The sequence below is a fragment of the Caloenas nicobarica genome, chromosome 7 (genome assembly GCF_036013445.1).
Source record: "Caloenas nicobarica isolate bCalNic1 chromosome 7, bCalNic1.hap1, whole genome shotgun sequence".
NCBI classification, from domain to species: Eukaryota; Metazoa; Chordata; class Aves; order Columbiformes; family Columbidae; genus Caloenas; species Caloenas nicobarica.
In genome coordinates, this window is record NC_088251.1 from 25,679,492 (window position 1) to 25,701,536 (window position 22,045).

At 42.6% G+C, this 22,045-nt stretch overlaps 1 protein-coding gene across 2 annotated transcripts in view; it reads left to right on the forward strand.

Moving 5' to 3' along the window:
• Positions 1-22,045, forward strand: part of RPS24 (ribosomal protein S24) — a 155,940-nt gene that overhangs the window by 109,021 nt on the left and 24,874 nt on the right. The window contains exon 5 of one of the 2 annotated variants that reach the window (XM_065638567.1): positions 7,260-7,269. The exons of the other annotated variant lie outside the window; for it this stretch is intronic. Coding sequence (XP_065494639.1) covers positions 7,260-7,262 — 3 coding nt within the window. The 3' untranslated portion in view covers positions 7,263-7,269. Of the gene's footprint in view, positions 1-7,259; positions 7,270-22,045 lie in introns of those variants that run through there. 2 annotated transcript variants of the gene reach the window in all.

Consider the following 22,045-nt stretch of genomic DNA (forward strand, 5'->3'; position numbering starts at 1 on the left):
TAAAATTGCTCCATGTATAGCAACAACAGATTTACAGATGTCATCTCAAGTGTTTTTATTAAACAAACAAATAATAAAAAAAACCCAACAAAGTGCCCAAAAGCCTGGGTAAGACGGTGGTAAGATCTTGAGGGTCAAGTATGTAAGAAAAAAATTTTTAAATCCCCAAACCTGAGTGTAGAGAAAAAAGAATAATAAACTCTTCGTCTAATTAAGTCATTATTTCATCTGCATAAGTGGTCCCTTTCTCTTTGCAAAGCAAAGACTGCTTGTGCAGCAAATAATAAGGAATACTTGATCCATTCACAAAATATGTCTAGTACTGATAGTGTCTAGTGTGCGTCAAAAATACATAATGATCTCTCCTAAATACACCTAATGCAATGGTATTTGGCTCCAAATACATTTAATTCCAAGTGATATTGATCAGCTTTGGCCTGTGCATGAATCCTCAGTACAAAGGGTTAGAAATTAAATCAGGTATAGCACAAATAACAAGTGTCACATGGGCAATATCGCAGCAGCTCTGGGAACTACTCAATTGACAGCAAAAACAAAGACCAAACCAAAAACCACAACCCCAAAAAAACAATGTGCGTTCATCCTAACTAAAATTGGTTCACAAGTCTGGGTTAGAGCCTGGCCAGAAAGGGCCAAAATAAGCTGATGTGGGCCAGCTTCATGTAGCAGTCACTAGACCTGTGCTGCACCAAGAATGCTGCACACTGTTTGTGTTGTGAGCTCCTCACTTAAAATATATGTGAAAATGTTGTAGGAAATGCAAGAAATACAAGAAGGGTGAAAGTAAATCTTTCAAGCTAAGAAGAGTCAGTGTCACTCCCACAGATATTTTTGCCTTGTTTTACTCGGAAAGGTAGCATCTCAATGCTAGAAAGCAGTTTTTTTTCTTTTTTTTTCTTTTTTTTTTTTTTTTTTTTTTTTGCTAGGAGCTAAGTAAACCATTTCTGTCCCTTCTGCAGCCTGGGGCTCAAATGCTACATTCCATGCTTGGAAATGCTAACCTGAAGGACACCTGCCTACCATTAGCCAGCTTACATGTAACTTCACTTGTGTGTATGGAGAAATACACTGGTTTTTAGGACTTTAGTTGATACCTGTTTTTCCCCCCCACCAACGTAACTTTTCCCCGAAGAGAATGCACAAAATCTCTGAGAATCTGTTTGTTTGTCTGGCAACCACGGGTTGAAGAACGGGAAAGAGTTAAAAAATATTTTCTTTAGATTCCTGAGACCTGTGAGTCAGTATGTCCACAAGCAAAGGTTACATAAACTAATAGATTAGAACAAGACTTAGTTGCATAAACAGTGTTCCTGCATTTCAATCTGTCACAGGGTCAACCCTGCAGATTATTGCAGGCAGAGCTAGCCCGGGGTTTACGGTGCATCTCACTTGAAATAGCATTCTTCCCTTGCTGTGAGGCTGCTCAGAAATCTGTATGTACTACTTTATAGGTCTTATTTGTGCAAGCCTTATTTAATACACAGTGCTCTCAGCATGTGTCTAATTTGGAAGGTCATCCTGGTATATTGGCTGCATGATAATTTTGTCTCTGTTTCATTTAACCAAGAGTCATGCCTCTTATAACGGTGATCCGATACAGGCAGCCACAGGGACTAGATCCAAATCCTCTTCAAATTCTTCCATCTTTCCCAAAGCCTCTGTCCTATCTCCCATCACACCCTCTCCCTAGCACACCCAGGATGAGCCACTCGGGTCACCTGAGAGAAGTCAGGGGAACCAGTATAGGACGGCTCCTGCTGCGTGGGGCAGAAATGGGGGTGGGTATGATGGTGCCCAGGCGTATTGTCCAGGGAAAGGGAGGCAGGATCAGGAGTGTTGAGTGGGCTGGAATCAATCCACAGGCCATGGGGCCAACAGACAACTACATTGTGATGACTGGGGGCTAAATTATTTGGGAATATTCCAGGTCATATGGGAAAACAAAGCCTTTCTTGGTGCTGTAGAGCTATGTTTCTTCAAAGTGCATCGGGGCCCGAAGTTACGCTCCCAGGCTGCAGTGCTTTCCTCCTGTCCAGTCTTTTCCTTGGTGCTTTCCCCAGCTTCTCACTAATACCATTTCCTTATTTTACGTCTGGGAATTCAGGCATCAAAGTTCAAGACTTTATTTAGATGCTTGACTCTCATTAAATAGAGCTGTCTCTACAAGCAGGCTTTGTTTACAGCACTGAGCCCTGAGCACCAGCTCAGGTCGAGGATGGACTCCAATGCTTTTGCTCCTGTTTGTTGTCCAAAGACCAAATAATTTCTTTGAATTGCACCATTTGCAAAAGTAAACTAAATGGGTTTAGTATATAGACGAATGTGGTTTTGAAAAGAGTTTAAATCCAAATTTGCACGGATGGCTTGGTGGACAAGTCACGTAGGACAGAAATACTGGTGACTTCTCTAAATGTAATATTTTGTACTTTTTTTAAAAAAAAAAAAAACCTATTTTCTGGGAGCAAGCCCTGGGAGTCCTGCTGACTTATGTGGTGCTGGCTTGTCTCCTTTCCAGTTGAGAGTAATGGAACAGATGGAAGGCTAGCACTGAAATGCAGAACGAAGCTAAACATGTGATTAAACTCTCAAAAAGGCCAAAGCCCTTATTGCGTGTAAGGCAGCTTAAAGCTACCCCCAAACTGGCTTGAAGGGTAATTTTTTGTGCAATTATCTATTGCTTTTTGCTACTGGATATTAAGCAACTGTAGAGAACAGGGGAGACATTCTGGTGGTTGTACATGGAGGAAATGAGAGCTGGGAAAAGGAGAAGTGAGAGCAGAGTGCCCATGTGATGGTCCCTTGATTTGAGATGAGATTTAAGGTTTAACATCATGAAATCCTCGGTTTATAACAAAATATGCTTAAAAGAGGAATCTCGTTTGCATTCTCCATAATCAGCTGTTGTTCTGTTCATTTGATAAACAAAAAAATAGTGCCGTGCAGAGATTTGCTAAGTCTTTGAAATATACGAGATTGCTTACATCAGCAGGCTGCCTTGCAAACTGCCAATGCAAAATACAGGCAAAAGAACTGCTCTGCTTTGTTGAGAAAGCTGCTCTTGAATCCAAGATGAAAAAGGAAGGAGATGACATGGCTCAAATACACCAGTTTTCACAGTACTAAAAAGCCTGACAGCTTTCAAAAAGATTAATCCCACAAAGAAGAGTACCACAGGCTTGTAAGTAGTTTTTGGACAGTTTGTAGGTACCTGTTAGGTCCAACACAGGGCTGAGAGTTGACTTTGTGGGGCTCAATTGGATTGGTGCGGAAAGCTAATCCGAAGCGAATTTTTGCAAGTGTTGACTGCTATGCAGTTAGCAGTAAGAAAGACGCTCGAGCTGCACCAGCAGGAAGGGTGCAGTCCTGTGACCTGGGGGGTGGCAACGGCACGAAATGCGCTGCCCCGACACCCCCGCCTCCCCCGCGGCGCGGGCGGCGGCGCCTCCGCGCTCGGGCGCCCCCGGGCCGCCTCTGCCCGCCCCAGCCCGCGCCGCCGGGGGAGGCGGGGCCCGGTGCCGGGCTCGGACGGGATTGGCTCGTACGCGGGCTGGGCGGGTACCTAACGGCACACGTGCGCGGCGCGCGGGCCCGGTGGCGCGTGCGTTGGTGCGGCGGCGCGGGCGCTGAGGCGGCGTGGCGGCGCCGCCCTGGCACCGGCGGGGGGCGGCTGGAGCGGGGGGGACGAGGTGCCGTGTGAAGGGGAAGGCGAGGGGCAGCCGGCCCGCGGGCGGCACGGGGAGGTGTCGGGGGCCGCGCCGGCTGTCACACGGCGGCCCCGGGCGGGACGGGAGACAGACGAGTAGCCGTGAAGGAAGGGAGCGCCGGGCTGAGCGCTGCGCGGGGCTCAGGTGCGGGCGGCGGGGCTGAGGCCGGAGCCCGCGGTGGGCAGCGGCTGTGAGGGGACAGCGCCGGGTCGGGCGGGGAACGCTGGGGCGGCGCAGGGCGAGGACGGGGCCGCACGGAGGGGGCGGCGGCGGGAAAGGCGGAGGTACCGCGGGCAGGGGGCGGTCCTGGGGGGCTGCCGGGGGGAGCGCTGAGGTACCGCGGGGCGGGGGGGAGAGGACGGCGCCGAAGGCGCTTTTCCGGGAAACGCCGAAGGGCTTCGGGGAGGGCCTGGCGCCGAGTGGGCTCCGGGGGAACGGCGGAGTTACCTCAGGGAGGGGCCGGGGTCGGGGGAGGCTTTGGTAGGAATGGCTGAGGTAGGTCAGGGAGGGGTTGGCGCTAAGGCGTGGTTTCAAAGGGAAGTGCTGAGGTACCTTGATGAAGGGATGCTGGGGTAGGAACTTCGAAGCACTTCAGATGGGTCAAGAGAGTATTTACAGGAGAAAATTCTGTAGTAATGCATCCCAGTAAAGAGGGGGAGAGTGGCAAAACTTTAGATCAGGCCTGCTGGGGTGCCTGAAGGCTTGGGGACAAGGAAGTTGAGGTTGTTAGTCTTGTACTAACTATTTCTTTCTCTCTCTCTCTTGCAGCACTTGGTCAAATGGAGAAGCAAGTGGACAAGTAGTTCCCATGCCACAATACAGATAAAATTTGTTGCTCTCAGCTTTAGACACCTGGAGAACCATTCCCATCTTGCCTTTAGGCAGCCTCTGCTTATACACTTCTCCCAAGCAGAACACAAGTTGCCAATAAAAAGCCATATTAAACCCCAGAGTGCACAGTCTGCTGCTTTCAAGGCCAGCTCTGCATTAGCTCACACCTACAATTTTGCACCACCACACACACAAATTTGGCAGTGGTCATTGCAATGTTTGGCTTTGGTGAGGACAGTGTGCCTTTGTCAGCAGCTAGTGTGGAGTGGAATCTGAAGGAGAAAGTGACGTTTTCCATGGCAGAACTTGTCGATTTTGGGATGTTATTGTGGAAGGTGTCATACAGGTGTTTGATGTTGGCGTATTATTGCAGGATGAGTGGATTTGTGAAGGCTTGTCTAGGAGATACAGTAGAGAGCAGTTTAGAGTGAAAGGAGGAGCTGCGGAGAGTTTGTAGGTAGGTTTTGGACGGTTGTCAGTTGAAGAGTCTTCGATGTTTGCAGGTTAGATGTAGGAGAGAGGGTGAAGTTGACTTTGCCTGGGTGGTGCAATTGGATGGTGTGGAAAGCTGATGTGAAACAGGCTTCTGCAATTGACCCTAAAACTCAAGATCCAGCTGGCAGCTCCAGACATTTCCCGCTGCCTGGCAGGGCTGGTGGGGGCGTGCAGAGCTGCAGCGTTACCAGAGCCCACTGGAGTGACGCACCACGAGCCTGAACCTCTGCAAATACCAAACAACAGGTAAGGACCGTGGAGATCTGTATTGAGCGATGACATCTATAACACATTAAATTGGGGTTCAGCCTGAGAACGGCATGTGGGGGAGCTCTGCTGCAGCAGAGGGGCAGAGGTGAGGGGGAAGGCCTGCGTGAGGGGCCAGGGCCGAGGCAAGGTGGCTTTGCTGTGAGGTGTGGGGAGGTGTCAGCACCTGGATTTGACCTCTGTCTGGCTCTAGTGGTCTGGAGTTGGTGTAGCTCAGTCCTCCACGTTTCTCTTGAGGTGGAGCAGCTTGCAAAGGAGAAAGCAAGGAAGAAGAGGAAGGTGGTGAACCTATGAGTAAGAGTGATCAAGGAAGAGAATTGGAGTGCATCTGTGAGTCAAGGGGGATCAAGAAGACTGTGGTAGTGGAGCTGCGAGTCAAGAGTGAGGAGGAAGATGAGCAGCCCAAGTCAGGGATGAGGAGAACGTCCCCCTGGGCACAGGGAGTTCCCTTACTTACCCAGTACCACATTGATGTTGCTCTTTGAAAAAAAAAAAAAAAAAAGTCATGTTAGTAGTGTTACAGCATTGTTATCAAGAAAGATGAATACAGATGACCTGGTAGATTTCATAATGACTTTTTGAAACCAGTAAAGAAGCCCACCCAAATCATCTTCCTTTTCACAGAAAAATAAAATTGCAAAATAGAAGCTTATTCATAGACCATACTTAGTCCAGTCTCCTGTCCCCACATTGACTAGAAAAGATTGCAATGTTCATTCTCACTTTTTCTATAATTCTCCGTGGGTTTTCAAGTCATCAATGCCCAGCATTGCCAGTCCCGGTTGGTGTGGTTTTATATACACACACCCCCCACAAACAAACACCCGGTGTTTTGGCACTCTTCCTTAGCACTAGTGCTTATCTAACCCTGCAGCCTGAGGTTTTCTGTGTGGAGTCTGATGAGGGCCAGGAGTGGTAGGAGAAGGAATGAAGAAATAACACAGTCTGGCTTGCACTTTGAGGAAATGACAATAGAGGTGGGTCGTGATTCTGAGGATTATTGGGACACAGATACATAAACACTACTTTCTGGATCTAGTTTGTAGCCTGTCAGTACTGACAAGTCTTAGAATTTGAGAAAAGCTCATTTTGTAAAATAACTGCTGTACATGAGACGATGGCCTACAGTTGCAGATATTTTCAATAAGTTAAGCATTTATATATAAATGACATGGCTTTCTTAAGTATAACATTAGCATGCGATCAAATGGATTCTATCTGTAAATTATCTTTGAATTACAGCTGTTGTATGCTTATCTAAAATTTTAATCTGAAGTTTTTGTGATATTGCTTATCTGATAGTTGCTTTCTCTGTAAAATTCTGTTTTAGAAATAATTGTGCTTCTTACATCAAATGGAAGGTGATGGTCAGTTTTATGTTTTCAGACGGTCTCAGATGCATTTCTCTCAAGTACATGTGAAAACACTTGCAATGCTAGCTCTTATAGTGGACTGACTGGAATTATTCTTGGTATTGGAGCATAAGCAAAAACTGAAAACCTGGGACTGCATACAGAATGCCAATTTTCAGTAAGGGGCTAGCAGTATCTAGAGTGGAGAGTTTGTGACTGGTTATATGTGTAGTAAAAGTTAAGTTTGGCTATAGTACATTAGTTATTATCTTGAAGGCGTTCTCAGACTGTCCTGAAGTGCTGTTACTCTTCAGAAACACTCTAAAATGCTTTACAATGGAGATATCCAAGACCTAATCCAAATTGACTGTGGCAGATGACATTCAGGCAAATGGGCGGTGTTACCCACGAGACAGCATAGTGTTCCTGGAGGGCTGCATTATTGTTGTAGACTAGAACATATTCCAGAAATGCATTAGCTAAAATCAGCCTGGTTACAGGTCCAGTTTCACTGGCTTAAGTGGCTTTGAATCAACAAACAGCAAATATCAGCCTTCTGGGGTTTGCATACAGAGCCCCTGGACAGAGATAAATGAACAAATTGCAGGCAGCGTTTTTGTGAGTCAGTTCAGAAAGGCCCTTCCAGCAGGTCACTCTCCCACTGGGGATGCTAGAACTTGCTGCTCCAGTGGACCGGCCTGCGGATCTGACAGCTCTGCCCGGTGGTGCCGTTGTTCAGCAGGCAGGCAGTGCTAACTGCCTTCTCTCACAGGAGGTGACTCAAAGTCATCAGGCTGGTGGCTTGCTTTCTTCTGATCTTCAAGCACCCAAATCAGTAAATAGTAATTTTTGAAAGCAGTTTTCCACAGCTGGGTGGAGGACTTTATTTTCATGAATTTAAACACGTTGTCACATGTTTAAACCCTGGGCAGAATTCTCAGGGAAACATAAGTGCTAGTCAGGCTGAGCAACAGTGGGAGAACTGTTCTGAAAAAATCCTGTTGAAAAACAGTGTTTCCCTTCTACTCAAAAGAAAGTCACCAACACTGTCTGGATTCAGCCTAGTATATCTGAAGATATAGTAGGGTATTGACTTCTCAGTTTCCTTTAACTGTCAACTTCGTTAAAGTGAGATACTGAATAAATTCTCCAAATTTGAATTTGAGACATCTTCATATGTTTTTTTCATTACATGTAAAACAAAAAAGCTGTATGCTCATCACATTGTTACGGATGCCCAGCCATGCAACCTCTTAAGTTTCTCACCAGTATCTTTCAGTAAGCACATTTTTATGCTTTTAATTAAAATAGTCAACCTTCCTGAACATACCCTATCCAAGATGAGAGCTATGCAACTTTCTCCTGTAGAGGGCTTAAAGAAAAAGAGAAATGCAATATTATCCAGACATTGTATCCTTTATATGTTCTTGGGACACCATTTGGGCAGCTTAAGTTTTGAAGATGCCTTTGACTGGAAGGGTCACACACTGAGTTGTTCCAGAGCTGGTCACTGGCACCCACAGAACAATGTTGGAATAGCTACGAATACCAGGGCAGTGTCTCAGCAGCCAAAGGTCTTTTGCTGGGATAATAAAGGAAGCAAAATGCTGTAGAGTTGTCCTCTCCCTGCAGCACCAAAGCGTTCTTATGCCACTGGGGCAGAGTCCCCGGCCATGATCCCAGGCTGCCAGAAATGCTGGTAAGATTGTGCTGGAAGGGAAGAGTTCGAGGAGCTGCTGTTTCCAGCCTTGCAGGAAAGATGCACAAGGTCAGCACAAACAGCCCCCTTCAAGTGCCTACTCTGCTTCAGTGCTGTCATAAACATGGCAAGTAAAATAAAGCAGCTGGAAAGCTGCTGCTGACCTGTGTGTGGCTGTTAACCCCTGAAATGCTTCCTCACCTGTAGCCTGAGGGAGTAATTGCTCAGTGAGTGTGTGGGGATGTGCATCTTAGGAACAAAGCCTGGAGGCACATAGAAAATGACTGGTTTTGCAGCCATTTCGAAGACTCAGGGAGCAGACTTGTGTTCCTAAAAGCATCAAAAGGAGGGGTCTTGGTCCCCCTCTCCCAGCTGAGCTAGGCATGATGGGTGGGTATTCGGTGAAGACTTAGGAACAAAGTGAGAATGTGCTGTGTTTTACAGGAAAGGTATTAACTCCTTCCTGAACAGGAAGAAAGAGGACTTGAAAGGTTGTTTTCTGATGTTTTGGCATCCTTCTCTTTGCCCCGTCAGGGATCCAAACAGCCTGCCTTGTGTGAAGTTTTAAATGGAAGGGAATTGGCCAGAAGGAAATAAAAGCAGCACTCAGTGTGGCAACAAGGAGCGGTGCCTGGGAAAGGATCAAGTGTAGCAGCTGCTAAAGGTGAGTAAAACACGAGATTCGTTACAGAAATGGCCCACCATGGGTGGGGGGGCAAGGCTCCCCTGGCCACATCTGTCCTCGTTGTTCCCCAATGCACCATGGGTCACACCTGGCAGATTGGAGGGACCTGGATGCCTGGGTCGTGAGACAGGTTTCTCTGTTGAGGGAGGGCAAGACAGGGGATGCTCCACAGCAGCACCCTTGGGACCCCGCCAGTGCCCTTGGGTGAGCCCCTGTGTCAGGGCAGGGACACGGTGCTGCCCTTACAGCTGTAGGCAGTGAGGGCCAGACTGGCTGCAGCCTCCTGCAAGTTGGGGATCCCCCTGGGGCGCAGTGGCATATCTGCAGATGGGCACATGTGGGTGGGCAGCCGTGCGAGAAGTGCCAGTGCCTGGTCGGAGGGAGGGCACGGCTGGGAGTGGGGCTGCCCGGCCGTGGGGCTTGCGGGAGGGCAACTGAGGCCACAGCTGCAAACACCCTCATGTGCGTGCTGAGACAGACATTTCTAAAGTCACTTTGGTTCGACTAAGATTTGTTTTAGTAAGCAGAAACAGGTTCTGGGAAATGACTTGCAATAGAAAATTTTTTTCTAAATCATGTCCTGTCCATGACAAACTAGATAATTATCTGTAGCATACTACTTTTTCCATTTCTCCCCACTCAGCTCAAACAATCTCGCTCTTTTCAGTCCATTGGGACATCCTTGTTCCTACTCCATGCCTACACAACTGATGGATTCTGGGTTTTGCTGTTTTGGGTTTTTTTGTTTTGTTCATTTGGCGTGGTTTGTTTTTTTTGTCAGTTTGGTTTAGTATTTTTGTGTGGTTTTTGGTTGGTTGGTTTTTGTTTGTTTGCTTGCTGGGGTTTTTTTCATCACTCCAGATTACCAGAAGCAATGGGTGTTTCCTACTAGCGATTTCATATTTACACGAGGGTAGAAATCGAATGCATCCAGGGCGGCTTGGCCCAGGTGCCAGTTTCTTTGTATATATTTTATATTTGTCCTTTTTTCTGTTATAATTTCTTTTCCTCCCCCTCTGCTCCTCCTCTTCCTGCCCTTCTTTTCCTCCCCGTGCTTCTCTGGCGGCATTGCCAGCTCTGCACAGGCCCAGTTTCTCTAATCAGATGAAGCCGCAGGATTATCTCCCTCCCTCCCTCCCGGGCTCCATTTTATTTCCTCTCCAGCCAAGGGGGGAGGCAGGAAGGGGCGTCACGACTCAAGGAAACCCCATGTCCCAGTCTGATGCTCTCTAGCAATCCCTCCTCCTTCCACTGATCGTATGCTCACCTTAGTGTCAACAGCATCAGGCGGATCGAGGACCCCAGTTTCTAAAGGAAATCTGAACCCTTTTGGCTTTCATTCTCCTCAGATTTCTGAGCATCTGTTTTAAATACCCTCCAGGTAACGTGGACAGGGAAGCTGGATGTGCAATCTCTGATTAGGGGGAAGGTAAGGACCACGGGAGTCATGTGTTGCCCGTTCCGTCATCTCCTGTAAGGACACGGAGTCCTCTCGGTTCTGCCAGCAGGTCTTTGAGAGTAACAAAGCAGATGAGGGGAAGGGAGAGGAGCTGCACTGAGACAGACTCAGGCTTCTGTAAGTGCTGTGTTGGCAGCAGGGGGCTGATAGCTGGACTGAAAAGCCCAGGAAATCGTAGTTTTTCTCTTTTACTAAAATGATGGGACCTATGGCTCTGAGCTTTAATTGAATTTAGTGTAGTTTTGCAGAAGGCGGGGGTTCTTGTGCCTGATGTCTTTCACTTAGATGTGTATGTATTTGTCTTTTAGCAAGTGTTTCTAGAAAATACTTGTCACTTTTCCTTTGGGGGAGAAAACCCCCCATAATCCCATTCATTTTATTCCTCTGCACTTCTGCAAGTTCATAAAGATGCGTTTTGATTAGCTTGTGTGTGTATGTTTGGGTTTTGATACTAAGGAAAAAAAAAGATAAATTGTATTGCTTTAAATGGTTACCTTTTAGTACTAATCTGCCAGAGAATGGATTCCTTTGTTTTTCCCACCATGTGTACCACATGATTTTAAATTCGTAAGAAGTTAATATTGAACATTAGAGAAAAACTGAGGAATATTTCGGTACCTTCTGCATATCAGCTTTTTTTACACTCTTCTTTCCTAGATAAATGATCAACCACTATTTAGAATGACCAAGAAAATTTTCTCTTGAACCAAAACATGTCTTTTCCAAAATCAAAGATTTGATTTGGTTTGACTTTTTATTGTCACTAGAATAAATATTTTAAATCAAACACCAGAGTAGAAGAGTGTTTCGTACGTATGTTGTAGTTTTTAACCTGCTATGACTAGAAGTAAGAATTTGTGCTGATGCACTTCTCGATTTTAGGGGAAAGATTTAAAACGGAGGAGGAGAGCAAGCAGTTATTTCTGTTTAGAGAGCTCTAAGCATGAAAGGTGACAGGAAAGATAACAGTTGGATAAATACATTTTGTAAGATGTTAAACTTGTGCATAAGGTGGACCACATAAAGATCAAAATCCACCTCTTTTCCAGTGTCTCATGCTTCAAAGTAATCATCTGATACAAAAAGACTGGTGATTTCCTTGCACAAAGATGTTGATTAAAGCTTGCAAATAGTTGTTTGCATGTTTACGGCTAAGCAGGTGTCAGTGTTTGCAGGACCTTGATTGCAGTAAGATCCCAGTTCAAAGACCTCTACATGGAGTCTTTGTGTGAAAGAATTAGGTTTGGGGAAGGTTTCATTTCTGAGGGTGGATTAGAGGAGGGCTTTGTGTTTTCGTGTTGTGGATCAGTTACTCTGTAAAACAGTCTTCTCTGATTAAAGGGTTTTGTTGATTTTTACTATCCAGACATTTTATCTTAGCTGTACTCTAGAGAGAGCTGCACTTACAGTTTAGTTTATCTGACAATTATCTAGGGCTGCATAAACAACAAAAGCAGTAAACTGCGTATAGCCTTATGAAGTCTGAGCTGGTTTATAATACCAAATGTGATAATTCCCTTTTGGATAACCATACCAAATCCATGTTTTTCCTTCCATAGAAAACTATACGTATTCAAAATACACTTGAAAAATTAAGAGCATATGAGGGAGGGTGAAACAGATGCAAATGGTTATTGATCAGTATACTTCTGAAGTTTAATTTTCTTTCTGTTAAGGGCGATGTCAAAGGGTAAATTGGAGATGGCTTTAAAACACTCCAGATGAGCAGAGGTATTTGCTGTACCAGTGAGATAATGTTATGCCTCTGCAGGCTGGTTAGTTCTGTGCAGAACGGTAGCAAAATGCTCTTCCTTCTCTATTCCTTTCCCCTGTAGTTAATGTTTTAAAATGAAGCTGGAGTGTACTTCACTGGTCCCTTGTATTTGGATATTGCAAGCTGTTATACGATTTGCATGGGAATGCACCCTAGGAAAGATGCTTTCAAAGGCTCAGGAACCAGACAGAGTTGTTGATGGTATTTATTCATTTTCTATGTTCTATATACTATATAATTATTTTTTTCAATTAATCAGAAAAAATAAAAATCCTATTTTTGTTATCATATGCCGTATTTTATTGTTGCAAGTGATCCTCAAGTCATTGGGCAATTCTCTTACTTCCGAAAATATACAGAAGTTTGTATCTTTGGCAGATGTAAATGATATTTTGTTGCTTGTAGTACCAAACCATTCTGGCCCAAGAACAACAGTATAGCATGAATCATAGGCTGCAAATGATATTACACTTTACTTTCCTTGTCAACCTTGCACTCTTTTCATTTCCTGTGACCATCAGCAGCACCGGAGGGTTTGTGAGCACTGGCCTTTTGGTTCATACTTGCAGTTTCATTGTATGATAATAAGAGTTTTTTAACTGGTGTAAAACGTAAAGCTGTATGCATTTACAGTGTCATTTGTGAAAACACTTCTCTGAGCTATTAAAATGCTGGAAGATTTGCGTCATGCAAACCTTAATAGCTTTTTTTTTTTTTTTTTTGCTGAGGGGAGTAGGGTGAAGGGTGTTTCAGTGGTGAGAGAGAGGGATCTCTTCTGTAAAAGCAAAAAGAGGGGGAGAATGCAAATGTTGGAGCACAGTGGTCAGGAACATCTGCACGAGGGATACAATGAGAAGGCAGTGACTGAGAGATACTAAATGAGTTGTTCTCTGGTTAAGATCATTTGATTCAATATTTCTCCTGGATGCATGATAACTATTGAATTAATCTAAAGCTATGCAGCTGATAGTTCTTATGTATGTTAAGAACTGTCCTTTTGGAGTATCCTCTGATTTCTTAGTGGATGGTGGGGAAGAAGGTGCTCTCTCTCCTGTACAAAAGCTGTTAAACTTCAGAATGAAGTTCCACTCAGATAAATTATCTTTAGCAACAGGAACTACAAAAAATCACTCTGAGGCTGTGTGAGTATATGTACTCAGAGCATGGGAATAGGTACAGTCTAACTAAATGAAGTTGACATCAGTCAGGTCTTTGCTAGCACGGTGTTGAGTGTGTGTTAAGCACGTGAGTTATATCGAAGTGTCATTCTGCACCAAAAATGCATTGTAAGAAAAATCACCTTTAAACTGGCCTTTCCCTGTGTGCATCTTGAAAGCAGTATGTCCAAAATTATGGCTTAACTCTTACTCAGTGCAAATTTAATATGAAACAGAGAAAGGAGCAAGAGTCTTTCTCCATCTGCAGAATATTTACTAATTAAGCTTTAGCAAGGGCACATCTGAGTGTGCAAACAAAGGTTAATGGGATTGAGCAGTTGTAAGACCTTCATTTGACGTGGAGAGCTTTAGTCAACAGTGCCTAAGACTGACAGAACGCAGTTCATCTAAGCTGAATTGAAAGATCTGTCTTCCTTTTCGGTTCAAACTAAGCAAACCTGACATGGAAATTGGAGAGATAGATGATGAATGCACAAAGCCACCCTTACTCTTCTAAACTGGATTTTTTTTTAAACTTAAAATTATTGTATTGCTTTCTTCAAAGAATCTGCTGGGAAAGTTCAGTGTTTATGACTGAACAGGGTGGGTAAGTGAATATTGAAACATTGTCAAGGAAAAAGAGAAATCTTATTTTAGCAGTTTTATCTGGTTCTGAATGGCCTCTGAACTTCAGAAGGGGTGGAGTGCTTTTGTTAATTTAGTAACAAGAAAGGTGCTAACACACTGGAAAGAAACTTTTGGAGTTCATTGCCTCCTTTAATAGGTATCAGGTTGCCTGTAGAATACAGACATCGCTTTCGTGGTTCCTTTCAAAAGTCATTCCTATTTTACCTTGTTTCAGTAAAAGGTACAGATTCCGTTAATCAATTAAGTAACTGGTTTAATATTGCAAAATGGTTGCACATTCCAGCTTCTTTTGAGGCTCAGAATGAGAAGCTATATGAAAACTTCTCATTGGCAATGACAGATAAAAGAAGAAAATTACAAAAACAATTAAAAAAAAATCACTGAATCATTCAATTTGAAAAGGACTTTGGGAACTCATCCATTCCAACCTCCTGCTCAAAGCAGAGACAGCTATGAGATCAGATCAGATTTCTTAGGGTTTTGTCCACTTGGGTCTTGAATATGTTCAAAACAATGTTTGAAAAGCAATAAATTCCTGTAACAGAGACTTACTTCTTTACAATGAGTATCTTGTTGTGAGCACTCATCAGCAGATGCTCAAAGAGTTACCCTCTAGCTGTCCATGTCGTACAGGTGGGATCTTCCTCTGCCCTGGAGGTGACAGGAACCTGCATTGCCTTGAACCTGCAGCTCCCGAGTTGTCCCAAGTTTATACCTTAATATTTTGTGTTTCTGACATTTTGAAATATTAATAAGGAAGTAGAGACTTCTGCAGCTCATGTTGTGGTTGAGATTAACTAAGAAGAGGGGAAACTTACTTGTTTACATAGAACAGGATGTAAACATAAGTTCTTAAGAAAGTTCTTCACATGCTTGGATTTTACAAAACATTTGCAAGCTTTAGTTTGCTTTAGTGTCTTGGGTTTTCTTCGCTTAATGTCTTCGGTGTCAGACAAGCTTTGGATGGCATCTTGTGAGCATGGGATCTCTTCTAGCTGACTGCTAATGTTTTTCTTCTCTCAGTCCTGAGAGAGTAGAGACATGTTCCCTTTTACCCCTTTCAGATGTTTTCTGAAAATTATAGATTGCCCACATAGGTCTGATCAGACCACAGAATAACTGGAAGAGTTGCTTTTTTTGAGGGAGAGAGACACCGCAGTTTGACATCATAACTGTTATTTATGATGAAAGAACAAGTTTGAAAAGGAAACTTATTCCTAGTTCCTCCCATATTCCTCATCTGTAGGGTTTTAAAGCTAGCTTATACTACAGTTGGACAATGGCAACCATTAGCAACGCTATGAAACATGATTAGATAATCTTCTTTTTAGTCCTTTTCAATACTCACTTGACAATATGTGTGTAGCACCACTTATCCCTCTGGATAGAAATTGCCAGTTCTTTTCCAGCTTAAAGATACATAAAGGAGAGCTTGCAGTGTGAACTGAAAACTTAAATTTGTCACAGAATCCTTCTGGCAGGGAGATTTTCTTGAAAACTTCATCATAGTAAATAAAAGCTTGTAAGTGAATGCAGCACTGCAGGACAACATGGTCTGCAGTTGTGACAACTCTGCTTGTAAAGGTATAATGAATCTACTTATAATGAACCATTGCTGCTTAATATACCATGCATATATAATATGCATCTTGTTAGCATGCATATTATGTCGTATGATATACAATATATACATATGGCATCTAATTTGAGAAGTTTTGTTAATACTAATTTTATGTATTTGGAATCCTTAAGATTACTCATCCGCACCTGCTGCTGGGAAGCTGGAGGAAGGGCTGCTTTAAAGAGATGCTTTTGAGGCATGGATAGTGTCTGACCTGTACTGGCAAGATGAGGTTTCTGCAAGTGCCACAAGAATTTCACATAGAGATGCTCTATTTATTTCTTTCAAACCAAATATTACAAAAGAAGCGCCACAATACATTCTTTTCCATGTCTTAAATTTAATATTTTTCATTCTGGGATTTCAGAGTGCTCTGCAGTCATGAATTAAGCCTTTAAATACCTACATCAGGGGCTTCTGCATCTAATCCCTGAGTCACAGATGAGTAAACTGAGTCACAAAGGGAATGGCTTGCTCAAGGTCACACAGTATGTCAGTGAGCACAGACAGAATTAGAAGGCAATTGCTTCCTCTTTCTAATTACTGAGCAATCTTATATATATATATAATCTAGAAGGCAGTCTTCTGTCAATCTACAATGTAGAAGTCAGTCTTTTCCCTACCGCTGCTGAGAGCAATTTCTGGACATAAATGGATTGCCTTTTTGAATCTTTCTTTTCTCTAATGTTTTCTGTACAGTTCATAAATGCTGTCATTTAGATAAAGAGCAGGTTTTTTTAGCCCTTGCATAGTGTTCAATCACAGGGAAAAATAAGGGAACAAGAAAATGAAAGCAAACTAATAGGTCTTGCTCAATAAGTTGCCAGGTTTTTTTAGGCAGGAGAGAGATTTAACTGTTACATGCAGAAGAAGAATGAACCATCTTTGATTATTTAGGTGAGGCATCTTTCAGTCTGCAGATATTTTCTTCCTTTATCCTAACGGAGATGTTTGGAGAGCTTCAGATTACTGTTACTTTTGTTTATGTTACTATTACTCCTATTCTGTGCCGCTATAGGAGTTGCCAGCCTTCTATTAAGGATGATATGTGAGCTGCTGTACTTGCGGCTATACCTAGTGAGTATTTTTAAGGCAGATTTGAACTTAGTCTGCCACTGTAATTAGTTATAAAGCTGTGATTGCTCTTGGCATAACACTGAGCACGAGTGAGTTAGTGTTTCTGGGAGGCTGGGTATGTTAGAGGCTGAGCCTCTGTGCTTTGGCCATCTCTTTCCAGCAGCACAAAGCACATGCACACTAACTCTGCATTGACTGGCACAGATTGTGTGACAGAGCTTTAGGTGTCAGATGTGCGTTCACTTTTTAGGATGGAGTATCTCATTGCCCTTATGTTGAAAAGTAACTAACTGCAGTGCTGAATCCTGAAATTAAAGCTGGGATATCCGTAGGACAGGGAGGCTAAACCAAACTGAGTTCATATCTTCCCTCTGACTGCTGCTATGATGCTTTGAGTATTTTCTACTAAAACACATTTTAATCGCTTAGCCAGTTGGGTGGAATTGGGACGTGCAAACTGCTGGGCTATTGTAAGAAGATTGCATTAATATGTAGCTGTACTCCCTTGCTGTCAGACTGGAAACAGGCCATAAGTGGGCTTTTGATTTTCCGTAGGATTTTTAAGTTCATGATGCTTCACAGGCAACTGTGATTCACAGTTTGCAGGCTTGGGCCTCTGATGGGTAGAGGCTTGCTGAGCGAGCTATGGCCATGTGTTTTTGCAGACTTCCAGGTCAGTGGGTTTGCTTTGGGGGTAGTCTGTTCAGGACTGACCAGTGGACCCAAAAAGGGAGCTCTGAGCAGGATCAGTCGTTCAATACCAGACTGACCCTGTCCCCTCCAAATTGGTACATGTCATGGAATAGGATTTGATCTGCCGCTGTGAAAAGGAAAAAGTTCGCTAGTGTCTGTCTCCCTGAAATAAATCCAAATATAGATAGGTCACTGCAAATTCTGTGCATTAAAGATTAATTCCCAAAGAAATTATGCAATGTTTTTCTTGCAGGACTTTTGTACTGCCAGTAGATATCGGTAGCCAGCAATTCCTAACAGCACAGACCTGGCAGCTGAATTAACAGTTTCATTTTGCATAATTCTGTTCTGCTTAAACCAGAAAGGCAATTATATTAATGTACCACTTCTGTAGGCACACAGTTCACTGTAAGCATGATTCTAGGTCAGTGTTGCCTGCTGTTGTAATATTTGTTGTTTTGTGGGGTTTTTTTTAAAGCCTCAGATGCTGAAAATAGTTGATTACAAGACCATGTCAGAATATTTCATTTGTAATGAAAAGGTTTTAAGTCTTCTGACTGACGGGATGAGCTTTAAAGAAGTGATCTGTCAAATACTAGAAGTGAGCATCAAATATGACTATACAATATTTCATATTTTAGCTCTGTTGGGTGTATTTTAGGGCAGCTTGTACACTCAGGTAGGTCTGTACACGTGGAGACATAGCAGGAGTAATGTTTTGCTTGTAAGTTTCTTCTATTATAAAAATACATGAAAATCCTAAGAGATCTTTGAAGTTGTTTCTGGGATAGATGATTGAATATGGAAAGGTGGTGAAGAGGATGCCGTAGTTGCACAGTGCGTCATGTGATGGTGCCAGGGCTACATCCCAACACATGCTTCCCTTGTGACAGAGTGTACCCTCTCTGCTTTCCCAATAATTTATTTACAGCCCTGTATGAATTGTCTTTCCTGGTAATTCAATTAAAGTTGCCATTAAAATAGTCTACTTTGGTTCATCCCTCTCAGGCTCTTCTCTCATGGCACTCTCATTTTAGCTTTTTTCATTTTAGAATTTCAGAGTTCCCAGCTCTGCCAGGGCTGTGGGCTGCCCCTGCTGTTTCTTAAAAGTGAATGCTCATCCTCTTGCATGACTTTTCTTATGCTATTGGGATAATTGTGGACACAATAGCCTTGTCATTCTCCCTTGAAGTGAATGCATCAAAAAATGTTTGAAGCTGTTCACTTTCTGACATGGCAACTATTTTGTTATCTCCTGGTGAGGTCACTGGTAACCAGGCTACCCACGGTAACTTCAGAGTTTGGGGGAGGAGGTATCTGCTTGGGTCTGAAGCAAGGAGATAGCTGGGGTTCACTAATACACAGAGAAAAGGGCACTCTCTCCTTTTCATCTTGTTTCCAGTCAGTGCAGAGACATGTCTGTCCAGTATGCTCAGCTTCAGGTGGTGAAAAGACAAAGTCAAGGCTGGAAATTTTAAGCCAAACCTGACACACAAAGTGATAATTAACAGGAAGAAAATAAAAGCTGTGACAAGTCACCTTATATGTACGTAAAACATGCACAATCTATGCTTTTGCTGTGCTGCGCACTGTCGCAGCTCTTCTGCTCTTGTGTTTTCTAGCCTGTCAAATATACTACTTTTCTCACAAGTGAATTGTGGTCCCAGTGACAGGCACCACTGTCACTTGTGCTTCTAGTGGTGCAGAACTGAAAAATAACCCCATTCATTTGCGTACATCATATGCACTGGTCTGTTGTGTCCTTCTGATGGCACATGTACATGCCCAGATCAGTCTGTCCTGTAGATCTGTCTGATACTTGGAAATATTATAAGATTACTCAAAATATTTAGAAGAGGGCATTAGCAGATTGAACTGAGCAAGGCATAGTTAATTTTCCAAAGTTGAAAGCCTAAAGGAAGATGGTGGATTAAAGGTTAAGTAATTGGGGTCTCAACCTGATTCTATATTAATCTAGTTGCATTGGTATAGTTGTATTTACAAATTTCAGAGAAAGTCCTTGAAGTGCCCTGATGAGTAATACCTTTTCCCCTATTGTAACTCCTCTGTTTCTTCCCTTCCCTTATGCCTCACCAAAATAAAATAACAATTAAAAACACAAGCCCCCCTAATCCCAGACACTTGAATCTCTAAGCTTTTTACCATGGCTAATCCTGTTTTGCCAATGCCTTTCAAGTGGTTTGAGTCCCCCCGCCCAACAGTAGATGCTAGTGATTACTGTTAAGGGACTATTTCTTTCAGGGGGGTGTAGCTGGGGGGAGGCTGTCAGGTCTCATAATACCAGCACATCAACCTTTGTGTAAAGTACTGGTCATTCTCAATGGGGGCAAGTCGGGATGAATTTTTAAACATGACCATACTCTTTTTTTTTTTTTTTTAATTTTGGTGGTATGAGCATCTTTAAAATAAATAGAGTTCTAAAAGAAATTAATGTCATATTAGAACATGTTCCTTTTAATGTCATTTTACCATTGTAAATGTTTATCTTAGAAGTTCAGTTGTAGATGCCAATAAGGAAGACACATTGCTTAAAATACCAGACCTGAAGAGAACACAGTGTGAATATGCTGCATTGCTTCTGCTACCCTACGTAACTTGGCTGTTTAGGCAGAAATTTAGTTATGTCTGTGCGTGTTGTCTTGTGTTCCAGGCAGGTGTCAGCAGTGTTTATAGCTAAGTGACAACTGCCCCTTAGGTCATAATTAAAGTTCTGTCATTTTAACTATAAACTGCTCTTGCCTTTTCAAATTTATTACCATGGCATCTGTAATAAGATTAAACAGAGTTAAGAACTTACATGTAGCACCCTTCTATTCAAGTAAATCTCATAAATTAATTAAAATCACACTATTCTCCTTGTATAAAACAAATGTATTTGTCTCATAGTTTGGTGCTATTGCAGAAATTCTGTATTCGTCTTATGAAGTTGATTATTGTACAGGTTACCAAGTGCTGATGCACAGCAGAGCCAGAATGATGCAAATGAAAGAGCAAACTCTGGGCAAAGGCCTTGCAACCCCCTGTCTTCTCAAAAGGTGCCGGTGCTCACCCTGGAGGGTCCTGGTCAGTACCTGACATTAACAGTCATCACCCAAAAATTTTGGGATAGATCAAGCCACCTAGCTCTTCCAAATGCCACACTTGCATATTAATGCTCTCACCTCTGAAACCAGCTCTGATTTTATCACTTATTTTGTAGTCAGATGCTGGTTTTGAAAGCGCAGAATGAAATGTATGAAGAAAAAGAATATTCCTTGCTGATTGTGTGATCAGCAAAGTGAAGGGTGAAACAGCTGCAGCCACTATTACAAGTCTTGTTGATTTGTGAGTTGACCATCACAGTTATATAAAGCAAAAATAAACTGTGGAAAACTTAGAGAAATAATTCTCTGGCACTGTGTGTATAGTTCTAGTAACTAATATTAAATTTTAAATGCAGTTCCTCTTTGTCTCTTCCCAAATTCTGCAACTAACTGGTATTGTTCAATTTGGTTGGTGACTCGTACTGCATAACAATGTGTTTAGGTACTGTAGTAACAGAGTACTTAGGAAAGAACGTATTCAGTGTGGTATAATTTGCTAAGCTGTGGTGCAGATTTCCAGCAGCTGAGTTAATTTTACAGCAATTTTGTAGTTTGTTTGCTTGTTGGAACAAATGCAAGCATGGCTGGATTTCTTTTGTTATTAACACATCCTCTCAAGTTAATATCCCATGTTACTATCCTTGTTTTGAAAGCTGTAATTTGTTTTGTGGATGTCTTGTTTATGATATCACTCCTGTGAAGCCTGCCAATGCAAGGAAGAAAGTAAACACTAGCAAATATATAATGCAGGAGCTAAATACAATCATAGTGAAATATCACGTGGTGTTATATATTACATGAAAGCTTGCTCTATGTATTGACATGATAGTAAGGAATTATTCTACTTTATATCCACTTGTGTTTCTTGTCAAAATTGTGATTAAAAGTACATGCATGCAATATAAAACTACTGAAGAATTTTGGAATCATAGTTATTTTACCAGTGGATGTCTTTCAATTTATAACATACATAATATTTAATATTCTGAGACTACGTTTACTAGCAGTGCATTAAATAGGTCACAACTTTAATCATAAGTCATAGCAAAATACACATTTGTAGCTTTAAAGTAGTTCAGTGGAATTAGTGAAAGCAGCCTGGATCCCCTCATAAGCTATCTGAAGCTAAGCCAAAAATAGTGGATGTTAATTCCATTTCTATCCTAATCCTTTCTCTGCTTGTCTAACAATTTTCTATATATTCATAGCAGGGTATCTGCCTCAGAGTTCATGCTTTCTTGTTTGTGTATTCAGGTGCAGATTTCTTTTGAATTTTTAAAAAATCTCTCAGATCAACTCAGAATCTACGATGGGAATACTTGAACAAAATTATTTTCCTATAAACGATGTATTTACTTTTTAGAAAACAAAGTTAAGCAAAGTAGTCTTCTCCAACCGACAGGCACAAGGAAAGTTGTTTCGGGTCCCTAAGTACCCACCAAGTCAGCTGTGTTTATA